At 39.7% G+C, this 18598-nt stretch overlaps 1 protein-coding gene and 1 non-coding gene across 2 annotated transcripts in view; both read right to left on the reverse strand.

The window, feature by feature from the left end:
* The window catches only part of ARHGAP35 (Rho GTPase activating protein 35), a 75524-nt gene that overhangs the window by 35018 nt on the left and 21908 nt on the right, over window positions 1-18598 (reverse strand). Inside the window, exon 2 of the mRNA XM_074219186.1 lies at window positions 10292-10436. Within this exon, the coding sequence (XP_074075287.1) occupies window positions 10292-10436 (145 nt within the window). The remainder of the gene's footprint in view (window positions 1-10291; window positions 10437-18598) is intronic.
* On the reverse strand, window positions 1385-1525 carry LOC141510287 (U4 spliceosomal RNA). The gene has a single exon (XR_012474798.1). It is a non-coding gene; the product is annotated as a U4 spliceosomal RNA (small nuclear RNA).

Below are 18598 nucleotides of genomic sequence, written 5' to 3' on the forward strand. Positions count from 1 at the left end.
TAGTTTCGGATAATAAAACCTAGGCTTAAAAGGTCAGGTCTAGTTTACTTAACACAGTGAGAAAATGCAACTCCCAATGGCACCAATTCACGTATTCAGTCAGTCAGCCAACAACCAAGGCCTAAGCTGAATGAAGATCTGGATCTCTGTTTGGAGAGAGGCATGCACCATGATAAACACTGACAGAGGGGAGGACAAGAGACAGAATCAAAGAGGAGAGGGAGAGGGAAGAGAAAGGGAAAAGAGGAGAGGAAGAAAGGCAGGGAAACTAAGGGGGAGAGAAGAAGAACAAGAAGATGAGGGAAAAGAAAGAACACTCTTGGGGAGGAAAGGTAAGGAAGGCTTCCTAGAGGGGTAAAGAGGGCAGCTGAGGCAGACTGGGAGCCAAGGCTTGGAGGCACTTGAGGACAGAACAAAGAAAATTGCTCACAAGCATTTATGAAAGGTTAGATGGGCCAGGGGCTGAAGATGAAAGTACCAAGAGCAGAGCAAGCCCTATTCAGGGAGTTTACATTCTAAATGAAGAAACAAAACTACAAAGAAAATAAATAGAAGGACAACACACACAATTACAAAATAAGAGGGATAGTATGAGGAGGACATTAGCAGTACTTGAGAGATGAAGGTGAATTCATCTGAGCCTGGAGGAAGGAGATGGGAGGGTGGGCAGAAGGATGCTGGAGCTCACTGGATCCCATCACATTTGAATTAGGAATCTCCTTTAAGGATTCCTAGTAAGGCTCCTTATCCTTCAGGCCTTGCCTGAAGATCTCTAGAAATGGGAGATCCATAAAAAACCTAGGCTTTCACTTTGGACATTTCCCCTCTAATTATTAGGAAATTTTCTTGAAATCTGCCCCCTTTCCCCGGTTAATAAATAAAGAGAGGTGGATCAGTGGAATAGGCTAGGTAGATAATATGTAGTAGTAAATAACTATAGTAATCTACTGTTACTGATAAGTTAAAAATGCTATCTTCTGGAATAAGAACTCCCTATTTGACAAGAATTGCTGGAAAAACTAGACACAGATGAAGATGAACATCTTACAGCCATACCAAGATAAAGTTGAAATGGGCACAAGATTTAGACATAAAGGGCGCTACCATAAGCAAACTAGGACATCAAGAAGTAACTTACCTGTCAGATCTATAGAGAAGGGAAACATTTATGACTAAACAAGAGACAGAGAACATTACAAAATGCAAAGCAGATTAATTTTGATTACTTGAAACTGAAAAGTTTTTGCACAAACCAAACCAATATAACCAACAACAAAACATAGTGATGAACATAAACTGTTTTAGAAAAGAAAAGCTAGAAATCAAATAGTAATGTGAATGAAACAATTTTTGGAGTACTATTTTTTATATGAGAATAACTCAGTCTCCATACAGACTGTCAAAAATTGCTAATGCCAACTCTATTTCAAGTCGTCATGGCAGGGTATTGGGAAAAGTTTTCAATTAGCAATAATCACACCTCGGATAAACCTCATTGGCTACAATACTGCCACTGTGCAAAGCTCAAAACCAATACAACCAAGATTAGAAGGAAAGCAGAAATCTGGGAAATAATTTTTACAGCCAGTGTTTCTGATAAAAGACTCATTTCTAAAATACACAGAGAACTGAGTCAAATTTATAATACAAGTCACATCCCCCAATTGATAAATGTCAAAGGATACGAACAGGCAGTTTTCATAAGAAATTAAAGCTATCTATAGTTATATGAAAAAATGCTCAAAATCACCATGAGAAACACAAATTAAAACTCTGAGGTAACACCTTACACCTATCAGACTGGTGAATATGATAGGAAAAGGGAAATAATAAATGTTGGATTAAATGTGAGTAAACTCGGATGTTGGTGGAGTTGTTAACTGATCCAACCATTCTGGAGAGCAATTTGGAACTATGTCCAAAGGGCATATATCCTTTGATCCATTACCAAGAGATCACTTAAAAAAATATGGAAAAGACCCATAAGTACAAAAATATAGCAGCTCTTTCACTGTGGCAAAGAATTGAAAATTGAAGGGATGCCCACCAATTGGAGAATGGTGGAACAACTGTGGTATATGAATATAATGGAATGCCATTGTTCTATAAGAAATAATGAACAGGCAAATTTCAGAAAAACCTGGAAAGACTTAGATGAACTAATGCTGAGAAGAATCAGAGAACTCAGAATTGTACACATTACATTTTGTGATGATCAACCAGGACAGACTTAATTCTTCTCAGTAATGCAATGATCAAAGACAATTCTTTTTTTTCCTTTCTTTTTTTTTTAAGGTTTTTGCAAGGCAATGGGGTTAAGTGACTTGCCCAAGGCCACACGGCTAGGCAATTATTAAGTGTCTGAGGCCAGACTTGAACTCAGGTCCTCCTGACTCTAGGGCTCTATCCACTGCGTCACCTAGCCGCCCCAAAGACAGTTCTAAAGGACTTGTGATGAAAAATCCCATCTATACCAAGAGAAAGAACTAAGGAGTCTGAGTGAAAATTTGGTTTTTGTTTTCCTCAAGGTTTTTTCCCTTTTGTTCTAAATCTTCTTTCATAGTGTATGAATATACTGTCTTGAGGAAAGGAAAGCAGGGAGAGAGAAAACTTTACAAAAATGAATGTTGGAAACTACATGTAATTGAAAAAAATTTTAAAAAATAAACTACATAAAAATATTTATAGTAGCTCTTTTTGTGGTGGCAAAGAACTGGATATTGAGGGGATGGCTGAGCAAGTTATGATATATGAATGTTATGGAATATTATTGTTCTATAAGGAAGTGGCTGAACTTTAGAGAAGTATGGGAAGATTTGTATGAACTAAAGTGAGTGAAGTGAGCAGAACTGAGAGAACATTGTACAAATTAATTCCAACATTGTGAGATGATCTACTATATAATAAATGCAGCTCCTCTCAGCACTTCAATGATCAAGGACAATCGTCAGAGACCTGTTTTAGGAAAATGCTATCTATATCCAGAGGAAAAAACTATGGATTCTGAATGCAGAGCAAAGGATTCTATGTTCACTTTTCTAAAATGTCTTTTGTTTTTTCCTTCTTTCTTATGGTTCCCCTGTCCATTTCTAATTCCTCTTTCACAATATGACTAATATGGGATTATATTAAACATGATTGCACATGCACAACTTTTACCAGATTGTTCATCACCATGGGGAGAGAGTAGCAGAAAAATTTGGAACTCATAAACTTGAAAATGGGCGAATGTTGTAAACTACCTTTGCATATAACTGGAAAAATTAAATAAAATTTCAACGAAAAAAACTACAAAAAAAGATCTGCCTCCGCAGAATTTGTTTCATCAACCCATCTTTTTTCTGAGTCAAGCAAAGTGAGTCTTATCCTTTATTCACATAATACCTCTTCAGATATGTCAAGAAAATTCTTCTGTTCCGAGTAAAACAGCTCTAGCTACATGGCATGGCTTCAAGTCCTCTTACCGTACTAGATTACCCTTTTCTGGACATTTTCCAGATTATCAATAACCTTCAGATGATGGCCATATTGAACACAATATGATAGATGGGAGAAGACCAAATCCATGGATAAGGGAACTATCATTTCCTTTGTTTTGTACACTATGCTTTTATTAAGATCACTGGGTTATATTTATTTACTAAATTATTAAACATCATTGTGCAAGCCTGTTCATCACAACTCTCTGAACAAACTCTTCCTCCAGATTTGGAAAGTATAGGGTCCAAAGAAGTAAGGTTTTACTATATTACATACATTCAACTAAAGAGAATATTAGAAGAGCTTCAGGAAGGAATTCTTTATTCCATTCTCCCTCATCTACCATCACTGTTGTACTAGAAATAGTTCTCAAATGAGAGTTTAAAAGAACTGACTTGAGTATTCCTAGGATCAATGAGATCCCAAGCAGGCAAGACTCAAGATTGTTCTATTGGAAAGCAGTCTTGAGCCTTGCCTGCTTGGGATCTCACTGGGATCTCCTTGCCTACTGAAGAGGGTCATAACTGAATTTGAAGTCACTACACTCCCTTAACTTGTGAGAAACAGATTCGACCTTTCAGCTTCTCGGGGGCCTGGGAAGTACAATGCCTAAATCTAGATCAAGTTTCTCTAAATACTTGACTACTTGCTTCAATCCAAATGCTGGCTCTTAACACCTGATGCGGAAGAAAGCTTTTTCAGAGGTACAGTGAGGAAATGAAAAACGGATCACATAACAGCAACTGTGGTTCCAGTTAATGAGAGCTTTGCACTATGCTCTAGAAGCAACTTGAAAGAATAATTGTATCTGGGTTTACACAAACATATACAAACAGTCTGGAAGTCACTGAATTTAAGTAATGCACCTCAGTCGAGTGGAGCTAAGAGTAAAATGGGGCATACAGAGTATGAACAGTTGGTCCTACTGGACTCTATGAATGGGATTCCAGTCAGATAATCTAGGTCATCTTGTTATTTCAAATCAAACAGTCCCAAGAGCCAGAGGCTACATAAAGAGGACGAGTCTCCCTTGAGATTGAAGTTCTTAGGACATATCTATCCATCAGTTACCCTACTTCCATCCTGAGTTTTGTTATCAACACTGTTCCAGTTAGTTCATCTGCTTGGTCCTGGGCTGGGACCTCTTGCAGTTCTATCACAGGCTTCTCTTCCAAGCTACTGTACATGTATTCGTGTATTATACTGTACATGTGTTCATGCAGAGTATTCAATGGGCAAAGTACACAAAGGATTCCTATCCTATACTGACTCTGATGTTGACTGCGAGACCATCCAAGGCTATGAGAAAGGTTTTGTGACCTGCAGCATGTTACCTGCGGTGAAGATCTCCATCTCTACCCTTCTGTCTCATTCCTGATCTAATTGTTCTACTCACTGTCCTCATACCAAATCTGACACTGATGCTGCTTCCCGAAGGTCTTTGGTCTAGTGCCCTCCTTCTGACACGCTGCCATCAATTAGCAGTGAAACTCAAATCGATATGCTCTGCTATGAAGGCAGCTTATGGAATTAGGAGGAAGGTCCCAATTCAGAGTCCCCAGGGTGGAGACCTGGGAAGCTACAGAGGATTTGAGTCCTTATGCTTGTGCCAGGTGAGGGAGCAACCATACATTTCTGTTATCAAGGCTTTCCCTTCTAAGTCCTCTTGTCTTCCAATTCTAACATAGACATCCTTTGATACCTTGGGACCTACACTGAATGAACTATCAGCATGCCATGGCAGCCAAAAGACATAGATCCAGTCAACATTCCCCAACTGGAGGGGGCGTCCTTTGGGTAGCTATCCATTACTGTATCTTGGAGCAGAGCTGTGATGGTCACAAACATAAAACGTAGACGGAAAATACATATTTCTATAAAGTAGCTGAATTTAAGTTTCCTCCCAAATCAGAGGTTGGATGAATTCCACAGAATCAACTACCATGATTAAAATGGAAAGAATTCAACACTCTCTCCCTTTCTCATGTCAGTTACCCCAGATGTTACTCTAAGACTCCAAGATTGGCCATTATCATGGTCTTTCAGACATCACAGATTCCTTTTAAGGCACCAGGATCAATGAAGCTAAAATAAAAATACAAAGTGAAATACAAATAAAAATGGAAATAAAGGAAATTGTGGTAACAAAACAACAACAACAAAAAGCCCTAGACCTGGAATCAGAAGACACAGGTTCCAACACCCCCTTGCGATGGGATCCTAGGTGAGACATCCTCCTTCTAGGCTTCAATTTCCTTATCTGAAAACTAGGTGGGGGGGCAGCTAGGTGACTCAGTGGATAGAGCACAGGCCCTGGAGTCTGGAGGACCTGAATTCAGATCCAGACTCAGACACTTAATGGTTACCTAGAAGTATGACCTTGGGCAAGTCACTTAACCTCACTGCCTTGCAAAAACAAAAAAAAAAGAAAGAAAACTAGGCAGGTGGATGAATAGATGGCAAAAGTCTGGTCCAACTCTGACATTCTGTGCTCTGAAATTTCTACCAGTCTTAACATTCTACAACAACTGATATTTTTCACAGTACCTATGTCCTCTCTCTGGAGGCTCACAAATAACACTATGAACTAAGTACCACAGGTACAATTAATTTCATTTTACATATAAGAAAACAGAAATGAGAGAAGACAAATTATGTTTCCAAAAGTTGCAAAATCAAAAACATCAGGTATTACAAATTTTATTTTTTATTTTTTCAAGGCAGTGGGGTTAAGTGGCTTGCCCAAGGCCACACAGCTAGGTAATTATTAAGTGTCTGAGGGCGGTTTTTGAACTCAGGTACTCCTGACTCCTATCCACTGTACCACCTAGTCACCCCTCCACCTAGCCACCCCATACACAAAATTTTAAAGGGTAAATAGTACTATTCGAAAAAAAGAAGTTTTTCTCTCTACATTATCCCCAAATGCCCTTTTTAAGACAAGAAATAGCCATATGCTTTTAGAGACCTCAAGCCTTAGTAATAAGAAGTCAGACTTTGAAGTTTGGGGAATGGGGGTCTCACTATTCAGGGTAGGACAAAAAGACAGGATTCCCATATATATAAGCAACCAGTACTTGATTCCTTGTTCCAATCTCCACAATATTAAATAATGTAAGGTCCTATGTTGGGCACTGGCAAAGTGATGAGACAATAAGTCAAGGTCTTTCCCTTCCAAAGGAGGGGAAGAGAATAAAGGGATATCTGTAAATAACTGAATAAATTAGAATGTGCTAAATATGAGAGGAATACAAAACCCTAGGACTTTTGGCTGAGGAAGAGTCCATTCCAATTAGAAGCCTCAGAAAAACTCAAGCCACCTAGCATTAAATGGAGCTAGGAGAAGAGATCAATGGGGTTAGGGTGGAGGTAGAAGGGAAGATACGTCAGGAATCAGGAACCAATGTGAACAACAACAAAAAAAGCAGATGTGGGAACATGAAGGACATGCTCATTATATAGAGTCAAATAGGTTGGTTGAAGTAGATGGATGAATATTCAAAGGTATTCCCAGTCTTTAGGACCATGGATGTGTAGATGGTGGGGGAGACAGAAAGACAATGAGAGAATAAAGGAAGGGATGGTAGAAAGAAGGAAGCTGAGATGTGGATGAAGAGTAATACGTGTCTCAAGTTTTTCTCATTATTTAAAGTAGTTTGGTTGCTATTCAAAGGGACTTTTCCTTTTTATGGGTACTACCCTTACGCAATCAAGATGTCCTTACAAAACGGAGGCTTTCTCAGCTATTTTATACAGCATGATCTGAATGTGCCAGCATCAGCAATGGAAAGCAGGGCTTGCTGTCTGGCTCAAGCTGCTCTGTCCAGAATGAACTCGAACTGCATGAGGGTGAGGTTCAATCTTCACCCCACATTTTAAGAAAATAATGCCAGAGATTCAAGTTATGAGATGATTCCTTCATAAGTTAAGCATATGATCAATTTTTCTAAAGGCCCAAGAGGAGACCCAGAGATTTGTATATTCTCTAATATTTCCATTTAGAAGTCATCCTTAGTCAATCAAATCTAATATATCCAACAATTGCTTAAGTTTTGGATTTTTCTTCTTGTTTACCTTAACACTGAATTTATCTGTTTCTTGGATAAATACTGAATTCTTCTACATTCTATTACTTTCCAAATTTTGGTAATTTCCTTTCTTTAAGAAATCAACGAATAATCTGATGCATAATCTTTTGCTACTGTCATTTTTCTTTGGCCACAGGAATTCCAGTGCTTAAAGGTACCACTAGTGCTTAGCACATAGGAGGCCCTTAATGAATACTGACTGACTGATCACTGCTGTGTTTGGCTGGTGGCCTGTTAAGACTATGCCTTTGTTCTGAACCCAGATCCACATGGTCAGAATGGTATTCCCTCAAGGAATAGGTCTCCAAAAGTTCTGGAAATCACAAGTAAAAATAGGAAGGAAGGATGGAATGCAAAATCGAAAGAGAGAAAAGAATGATGTCCTCCAGATGTCAGGGCTTTAGCTAAGGGAAGTTATTAGAATGCTCTGTCCAGAAAGATGTTCAATTCTCAGGGATTTCATTTCTCCCACTAGACATCAACAGAGTTGGAATTGACTAGCACAACTCAAGGGGCTCAGCTACAAAAAGCAACCCCTTGTCTGTGAATCTCAACACTCCCCGAAACGGGTTCATCACTGTGGTGCTACGACATATCAAGCTGAAGTCCAAGAGCCATGGCTTGGCTGATGGGCTGGCTCACTGCTGCTTTTCTTCTTTCCAACTTTGTGACAAGGGATAGCTCTCCAGAGGAAGAAAATGAAGGGGAGGAAGAAGCAAAATCACCACTATCAATTTTTTCAAAGGAATCACAGTACATTTCAGGTGGAAAGAAGTAAATATCACAGCTGAAAGAATCTACCAGTAGAGAACACCACAACTAAGAAACCACACAGTCCAGCATATCTGTGCGAGGAGATGACCACAGAAGCCGGGCACCAATTCTTCTTCTGAGCTGGCTGGCTGGCACTGCAGCAGAGAGGTTGCAAGGTCTAGGCTACAACATTACCTCTAGCACTCCCTCTCTGTGGGAGAGGAGGAAGAGGGTTAGGAGTGGCTTATTTGCCCTGGAACTCAGTTTCCTTCTAAGACTGAGGAGGGCAGGGAAGGAGAGGAGAGGAGAAGAGAGGAGGAAAAACTAAAACAATCACCATTGGATTCTGCAAAATTATTATGATCACACAGATTCAAAGAAGGCACGAGAATACACCTGCCCTATTTTCTCTATAAAGATGGGAGAGCCTGAAGGTCAAACTTGGAAGAGAACATGAGACTTTTAAAGATGTTGATTAGTTTCACTAAACTTATTTTGAACCTGTTTTGGCTCTTTATTATTAGGAAAAGAAAGAAGGTGGAAGCCTACCAGGACAGTACTTTGTATATACTGTTTATATGTAACATAATTTATAATAATTGGTTTTGCTTAAAAAAATTTTTTTTACAAGATTTCACCTGGAAGGGTTGGTTGGAGGATATCTATGTTATAAAGGGAAAAGGAATTTATTTAAAAATAAAAATAAAAGTTGATGTTGGTATCAAATATAAGTTAGCTTTCAGAAGGACACATGTAGCTGAGAAGGGGAAGGAACAAGCATTGAAGGCTCCCACTCTACTCCAAGCCCTGGACGAGCACTTTCTAATGATCCCATTGGTTCTCACAGAAACCCTGGAAGGCAGGAGGCTAGTCTTATTCTCATTTTATAGGTGAGGAGATTAAAGTGACTTGCCCAGGATCACACACAGCTATCAGATGTCTAGGGCTAGATGTGAACTCAGTTTTTCCTGGGTCCAGGTCCAAGGACTAACCCACTGAGTCACACAGGGACTGAAGGTAGGATATGAAATAACAATGGGGTTGGTCAGATCAGATAAGGACTTTTTAGTGTTGGAGACAACCCAGGTATGTTTCAAGGCAATGTGGAGATACTGAAGAGAGGGAGGACAATCCTGCTGAGAGAAGGGGATGGGAGAATAATGGGGGGTGAAGTGTGAGGACAGGTATTCAGCAGAGGGGGAAGGAGGGACTGATGTGGGAGGCTTGCCTGGCTGCCTTATGATAGTGAGGGTCCCAAAGATATGAGAAAACACAAATCAGCCTAGTTCCTCCAGTTCCATATAGCAGCACGTGAACAGGAGCAAGGGCTAAATAATGAAAAGACCAAAAAGCAAGGGGTTCATGAAGAGAAAACAGCATAGACTTAAGGGTTTAAGCTAGGAAAGGGCAGACAGTGTAGTCAGGGTAGGGATAATGCCCAGCTGGGTGAGGACAACTGGGACTCACAGGAGACACGGAGAATGCCCCCCCCCATCCAGGACAGACAGTGGCAGAAGCAGGTGGGCCTGGCCCCTATGGGATGCAGAGAGTAGCAGCAGACCAAGTAGGGTTCTGGCTAGCCCCATCTGGCTTCCCCAGTAACTTCTAGCCCCAACCCTCTAACCCCCTGCCCCACTTCCTTGGGATAGAAATTGAGAAAAGTAGAGAGTTGGAAGTCCACATGCCCAGAATGGCAAGGGTCATAGTGTAGTATGAAGAAGCCCCTCCAGAGTCTTGGTTGTCTCTCTCAGTTGCTCACCTGTCTGCCAAATGGCCCTCACCCTACCCTTAAGTCTGGGAAGTTTGGAAATAGCCCTCAAACCTAGTTTGGTGATCAGAGCTCACAGACCAGATGATTGGTAATTGAGAAATACCTATGATATTCTTGGCCAGTCTTCAAGGATTCTTTCTTTACAAAGAATTCTCAGAAATTCTAACCACTATGATCAAGATCAAGGTAGTGCTCTTACCTGTTGCTTCAATGTATTCGATGCATCTCTCAATAAAAATGGGAATAGGCTTCTCTGGAGTTACTACGGTGTTTAAAGGCACCCCAAAATAGTTACTCTCCCACGTTGCCTTGGTGATAGATGGCCGGGGTTTAGGCTTTGGTTTCTGTTATGGAAGAAAACAAGATCATGGTGAATATTGAAACAACCGTAAAGTTCCAGGCCTTACAGTAGGTTCTCTCTATCTAATATCCCTTCACAGAGCCCTAAATCAGCCAAACAAGACAACATCTTGCTACTGTGTTTATGCTCCTGCTCATCTGGGGCTGGGGTGCCCCTGTGTCCATCTCTGTCTTTGGACAGGCGATCTTCCTTAGCCAGCAAGAGCACTGTTTATGCACACCTCTGCATCTGCTAGATGGCCTGCCACACATACTCAACTGTAATTTCACCAAGAAAGGGGCCACAGCACAAGGACTCTGCAAATAGCAGATGTTAATGTTGATCCACTTAAAAACAATCTGCAAAATGCCCAGAATAAGATAGAGAAGAATGAAGCTGATGGAGAGATACCAAACCAGACAAACACGTTAACTCAGTCCTTGCCTTACTCTATCATTTCCCCCGTGTTCAGGTTTGGCCTAAGCAAACTCTGGGAAAAAGCTCAACTCTTCACACCTCTGGGCCATGCCCATCAACACAAGATGCTGGCAAAAGCTTTGCACTGGAGAAGCCAACTCCCCATGCTTAATAACAATGGGATTACTATCTTCCTTCTTTATCAAAGATTCAGAGAAGTAGTAAACAGGAAGTTTTCCAAGCCACCCACTCAGATAATGGCTACTCTAACCTTAGAAAAATGTAAAAATCTTTAAAGATAAAGAATAGAATTGAAAACAAATTGTTCCCTTCTTTTATCAATTGCCAAGCAAAATATACAGCTTCTCAAAAGGCAGACAAACTTAACAGAGCATTTCTGAAGGAAAATTTACTATCAAAGATGGAGAAAATGGAAAAGATTCTCTGTTCCCCTCTTTAACTATCAGGTTTTCTTATGTATTTAATGATTTTCCTATGTACTGTATGTGCACAATACTTATTACTAAATAATGTGGAATAAAAAAAAGTGGAGGTCATTCTAGAGGTCACTGGGTACAATTCATTCATGAATCAATCAATTAACAAGTCTTCATTAACATGGTAAACTATGTGAAAAACACCAGCCTCAGAACTTAGATGAAAAGGAATGCCTCTGTTCTTTAGGAGTTCACAATATGTTAGGTTAAGTAAAACTCTGCTGGAAAATATTTTAGACAGTTGGTCACCAACCCTGCACTTAGTTACAACTGGTTGCTCATCCATTTGTTACCTATCTACTCTGTATAGACTCCATTAGGAAATCCTGCTACTCCCAAATTCTTATTTTCCTCTTTAGACCTCAAGGTCCCATATCCAACTTTGAAGGTCAAGTGGTCTGAGTGTAATTCTTTTTCCAGATGACACCCCTTCAAATAACTGACGATGGCAACCATCTGTGCTGTTCCCTAAGTCTTCTTTTCTCCAGTTCTATCTTCTGACTGTGAAGGACATGGGTGGCTTCTCCTGCTCTGCTAGACCCTCTCTCAGTGCCCTGAAAGCACTTCAATACCTTTCCTCAAAAGCTGCCTGCCCTGCCCCCGCCCCCAGTCCCTCAGCTCTTGTCACCTGGGACAAAAACAGGGTTTATCACCTCCAGACTTCAACTCCCATCGCCCAATACCTCCTCTCTTCATCCCCACTCCAATGAGGCCTTCTCTGGGCCACGTGCTCCCAGAGAATCTGAGCAACATGCCATTCTCTCTGACCCCCAGAGTTAGAAGGAATGAAGAACTCTCCTATACAGATACACAACATGTTCTGCAAAGCTTAGAAACTTTCTATTTTTCAGCTCTGAACAGACACAAAATTGACAAAAATTAGATGACATGTCAGGCTACTGTATTTATTGGCATTCACTCCCTCTGAGTGAGCACTAGGCTCACCGAAAATGCAGTTACTCAGTGGAATTCATGGCTGGTGCCCGACAGAATCTCACTGATAGAACTTTTCACATCCTCTGAGTTGGAAGGGATCCCAGAAGCTCTCTAAACCAACAGATACATGAGCAAGAGATTCCTCTATGACACAGAAATCATCATCCAGGGTGCCCTAGGCAGCCTCTTCTATTTCTATATCATTCTGTCTGCAAGGAAGTTTCCCCCATATCATACTCATTTTGTGTTTCTGTAACAGTGTGTTGCTGTTTAGCAGTCTTGGGACTTTCAGCTTCTCCTGGTAAGGCTGGGTCCTGAAGCTCTTTCTTCTTCATTTTGATTCACATGATTGAATACTTAGGCTAATTTCTTTTAAGGAGCTACAATATTTATGGGAAGCCTCTGAGGTAACTGGGGATTTGATGGAAAATCTGGCAGAACTTTCCATCAATAGAAGGCAATTCCCTTTTCTAGAGGGCTCTGGCATGGCACCTTGTCCAGGATACTGGTGAAATGCCTTCAGGCTTGTGTCTCCCTATTTGATGCCTCCTTTGAATCTGATACTCATCAGATGGATTAACAAAGTTAACTCTGTGGTACACCTGTCATGCAATCTTGTACAGTCTTAACAAATGTTTTGGGGGCACCTTACTAAAGAGCCTTTAAAGCTTCTATTGTTGCTCTGATGAATTTGTTTTGAGTGACTAACAAATTACAGATATAGTCCTATATTCTCTCTGCTTCTGATTTAGATTGTGGAGTTCCATTTTTATATTTTCATCTGGATCCCCTCGATGTACATAGACTATTCTCACAGAGATTTTATAGAGACACTTGAAGTTGACATATGGGTTGGGGACTGCTGATGGCTTCTTGGCTGTCTGTTAAAAATAACAGAACCATCTGTAAAGGGTACATTCTCATTCTTTTGGAATCTTTCCCTCTTTGTGATATCATGAAAATTGATCCTGAATGTCTTATGCCTCTAGTAGTGATTGTATCTGTTTTCTGAGGAGTGGATTTGCTTACTGCTAAGATACACAGCACTACAAGGCTGGCTTCTGGGTGAGGAGTCTCTTGGCCCCTGAGACTCCACAAAACATAAAACTGAAGATACAGGGAGAAAGTCAGGAATGCCAATAGCAAAGTACCAGAATTCCTTCCTCCCTATATCTCATAGGGTATCTCTGAATCTTGGTACATCAGCCTCATTTCTTCTAATTCTCCTAAACATCCAAACTGGGGACAGCCAGAAATTCTTCTATTCCTAAAGAATCTCTAGGTCACTGCCTGAGGCTCTCTTACGTGCTTCTAGGCCCCACAATGTCTGAAACTTTCTATCCTAAACTAACTAGATTATTCAAGGTTCTATTCATAATCCTGATCATACCTGTGAAGGTTATATTATCAGAAGCAAGCAGTTAATAAGTAATGGTTTGTCCAAATTGAAAGCAAGATTGGGTTAAAAAGAAATACCATATCAAAGGATATACAAAGGCAATTTACAGATGAGGAAATCAAAGTGATCCATAGTCATATGAAAAAGTGTCCTAAATCATTACTTATTAAAAAATGCAAATTTAAGCATCTCTGAGATATCACCTCACACCTCTCAGACTGGCCATTCTGACCAGAAAGGACAATGATCAATGTTGGAAGGGATGTAGGAACTTTGGCACACTAACACTGTTGGTGAAGCTGTGAACTCATCCATCCTTTATGGAGAACAATTTGGAATTATGACCGAAAGGCACCAAAAATGTGTACACCTTTTGATCCAGCAATGCCACTACTGGGTCTATACCCTGAGGAGATGATGAAAAAGGGTAAAATCATCACTTGTACAAAAATATTCATAGCAGCCCCGTTTGTGGTGGCAAAAAATTGGAAATCAAGTAAATGTCCTTCAGTTGGGGAATGGCTTAACAAACTGTGGTCTATGTATGTCATAGAACACTATTGTTATATTAGAAACCAGGAGGGATGGGAATTCAGGGAAACCTGGAGGGATTTGCATGAACTGATGCTGAGCAAGATCAGCAGAACCAGAAAAACACTGTATACCCTAAGAGCAACATGGGGGTGATGATCAACCTGGATGGATTTGTTCATTCCATCAGTGCAACAATCCGGGACAATTTTGGGCTCTCTGCAATGGAGAATACCATCCATATCCAGAAAAAGAATTGTGGAGTTTGAACAAAGACCAAGGACTATTACCTTTAATTTAGGAAAAAAAAACTGATATCTTATAGTCTGATCTTGCTATCTCTTATACTTTATGTTTCTTCTTTAAGGATATGATTTCTCTCTCATCACATTCAATTTGGATCAATGTATATCATGGAAGCAATGTAAAGATTGGCAAATTGCCTTCTGTGGGGGGAGGGAAGATTAGGGGAAAAATTGTAAAACTCAAAATAAATAAAATATTTAAAATAAAAAAAAGAAATACCATACTATTAAATTTTCATTATAAATACTTATTAAGGAAGGTAGTTAAGAGCAAAGATCATGAATCTTGGGATAAGGACAAAGCGAATTTGTTTTGTTTGACTACGTAATAAGGGTTTCATTTCTGTTTTTCTTTTTTTTTTTACTAACAGGACAGGAAGAAATATTAAATGAGAAAAATAAATTAATTTTGCAAATAAAGATAACCTAACATTTATATGGTTTGCAAAGCACTTTCCAAATATTAACTCTCTTGATCTTCTCTACACCCTACTATTAAAGATGATTCAAACTCCTGAGAGGTATAGAACTTTTAAGATAATTCAATCTGGAATTAGACAGGAATAAATACTCTGGAAACTAGTCACTGACAATAGAGTTAGAAAAATATGATGCTATCACAAAGAATCATGAAGATATTAGATATCTGTAAGCAAGAAAAAAGCAGATGTAGCACTCCCTTTTGAAAACAAATGACTGCTCTATTTGCATTCAGAGTGTGTTGGTTGTGGAGTGTTTGTTCCTTGCCTCAATATTCTTTTGTTTCCCAGTGGAGATGATCAAAATGTAAAAATAGAAAATAAAGAAATATGAATCATGTTGTCATTTGCTAAACCTGATGTTTATAATTTATAAAGTGGATTCAAAAATGAGAAGAACACTGGCCTTGAAGATGACAAAGTTATAGTCAACATGATGGCTTTATGAAGAAAGCATGTTAGGACACACAAACTTGATTACTTTTTTTTTTTGCAAGGCAATGGGGCTAATTAGGTGACTTGGCCAAGGCCACAGAGCTAGGTAATTAATTATTAAGTGACTGAGGCAGAATTTGAACTCAGGTCCTCCTGACTCCAGGGCCAGTGTTCTATCCACTGTACCACCTAGCTGCCCTCTTCTTGTTTTTTGATGACTTTTAAAAATAGAAATGGGGGCGGCTAGGTGGCATAGTGGATAAAGCACTAGCCCTGGAGTCAGGAGTACATGGGTTCAAATCCAGTCTCAGACACTTAATAATTACCTAGCTCTGTGGCCTTGGGCAAGCCACTTAAACCTCATTTGCCTGCAAAAACCTAAAAAAATTAAAAAAAGCAGAAATGGAAACACAAGTATGGCTCAAGGGACAATTATAGATTTTATATTTGCCTTTTTAAACTAAATCATTTAGTACAAGACACCAGAGAATTCTCTTGCAAAGCTGTTTGGTTAAAGGGCAGTTTAGTGGCACAGTAGTTAGGGTGCTGGGCCTGGGGTCAAGAAGACTCATCTCCTTGAACTCTAATCTGGCCTCAGACACTTGAAACATGTGACCTGAGGCAAGTCACTTCATTCTGTTGGCCTCAGTTTCCTCCCCTGTCAAATGAGTTAGAGAAGGAAATGGCAAACCACTCCAGTATCTTTGCCTAGAAAATTCCAAATGGGGTTATCAAGAGTTGAATGTGACTGAAAAGGCTAACTGCAATTCTGGTTAAAAGATACCTCAAAGTGAAAACTGACTGACAATTAGGAAAGAAGCCTTGCATTATGAACCTTAAAAAAAGAGAATGGAAGCTTTCCCTCTTCTGACAATTCTACTTTCCAAAAGAGAGAAATCAGTGACAAAAATCAGTATATGTTGTCACCTAGGGGGTGGGGGTGGGGAGAATGACATCTGGCACACCTGATAGTGAGAAAAACAAAAGATTGGAAACCAAAATGCCCTGATTTGGGTTCCTGCTATACAATCCTGGATAAATCACTCAGTCTCTGAGGCTCCTCAGATCCTTCATCACCCAGGCTGAGGGGACCTCCACTTCAGCTGGGTGTTGCACTAGAGACCAAGGACAGGCAGATGTGAAACAGTCCTTACTCTCGACAAACTGACAGCCTAATAAGGTGGAACCACTTAGACCCTCCATTACATTCTGTAGAAGAAAAAAATGAGGGGCTGGGGGTGGGGGAAAAAAAGAAGAATTTCTCTATAGTTAAATTCCTACTCAGTGATTTAGAATCTTCAATGCCCAGATTAAGACTCTCCACTACTTCTAACCTGCATTCCCTTCATCACTTTCTTTCTTTCAGGAACAGATCACTTCCTGTTTAGGCTGAGATTCTTTAAAACATCCTACACGAACATGTGTTGATACCAGAATAAGCTAAAGGAAAACTCAAAGAAAAAAACTATTCCTTGTCTACGACAGCCAATGAAGCTGACAAACACTAAGATGGGGAGGTAAAGACCACTGTCATCAAGGACCAACTCCAAGAACCAGACTGTGGGAAGAAGCAGCTCAGCAGAAGAGGGGGACAATGGTATCTTACAAATGGAAAAAGCAGGGCCCTGAGAGAGAAAAGGGGGGGAGACAGACAGAGGGTGGGGGTGGGGGGAGAGAAAGAGACAGAGACAGCCTTGCTTGTGAATACATGAAGGCCTTGTAACCCAAGGCTCTTCATCCTTTTAGTGTATTTAGAACTAAACAACAGAGCCAACTTTCAAGATCTGTGTATTACATTCCTATTTCAGGTACTATAATGGTCAAGCATTGGAACTATTTCCTAAAACTATGATAAGTATTCTTCTGATGATTCACTCCCTGGTCCTTGGAAATCTCTCTCTGTCTCTCACACACACACACACACACACACACACACACACACACACACACACCACACGCACGAATGCGTGAGAGTCTGTCACCAGCTCAGGGCTTCATGCCCAAAATTCATTCAATTAACAATTAGTTATGAAGTCAATAATGTGTACAGAGCTGGGGTAGAAATGACATTAAATAAAGATAGTCTCAATTCTTCATGGGGCTGACCTATAATCTAAAACACATATATACAATATAATTTGATAAATGCATTGGGATTTAAAACCAAGTATTATCTATTTTTTTTTCTTAAAAGGAAAAAATTATTCTGTTGGAGATAGGGGTGGCATTCAGCTGGGAAATGGGAGGAGGAATATAGTTCAGCCATTGGACACAGCATGATCAAAGAACATAGAGGGAAGACTACAACTAGAACACAGAATTCTTGGAGGGGAACATTAAGTTAAGATGGGAAGGGAGGTTAGAACCAGATAAAGGAAGGCCTTGAATGCCAGAAGAGGGAGTTTGTGTTTTACCCAACTGATAAGAAATCACTGAAGATTTCCAAGCAGAGGAATGATAAGACCAGAGGTACATATAAATTAAATTAATCTAGCAATAGTAGGAAGGAAAAAAGTGAATGGGGGAGGGGAAAGAGAAAGCCTGTTCTTAAGATTATTCTAATAGATGGATACTAGCACAAAGGCTTATTATATAAGGGTGATGGGAATGAATGTCAAAGAAAGTGTGAATGAAAGTATTTATTAAGTTCTTGCTATGGGGTCAGGCATTGCAGAGAATACAAATAGAAAAAGAAAACAGTCTCGGAGCTCACAGTCTAATTGGAGAAAACAGTACACTTTGGAAAATTCAGCTATAAAGCAGACAGAAAGACCCAACAGTCTTAAAAATATAGTTACCAAGTCAATGGAAAATTATCTAATTGATAATCGAACAAAGATATGAACAGACAGTTTTTAAGAGGAAGAAATCTATCAATAGACATATGAACAGGATTCCAACTTACACCCATCAGATTGATAAAGTTGATGAAAATGAAAAATGACAAATGCTGGAGGGACTGTGGGAAAAAAGTCATTCTAAAAAGCATTGGAACTATTTCTCCAAAACTATTAAATTCTATAGACCCATTAACCTAGCACTATCAGATCTATGCCCCAAAGAGATTAAAGAAAGAGGAAAGACAATGCTTTTCTTTTTAAATTAATTTAAAATTTTATTTTCCCCAATCACATATATAGTTTTCGACATTAATTTTTTAAAAGATT

The sequence above is a fragment of the Macrotis lagotis genome, chromosome 1, assembly GCF_037893015.1.
Source record: "Macrotis lagotis isolate mMagLag1 chromosome 1, bilby.v1.9.chrom.fasta, whole genome shotgun sequence".
NCBI classification, from domain to species: Eukaryota; Metazoa; Chordata; class Mammalia; order Peramelemorphia; family Peramelidae; genus Macrotis; species Macrotis lagotis.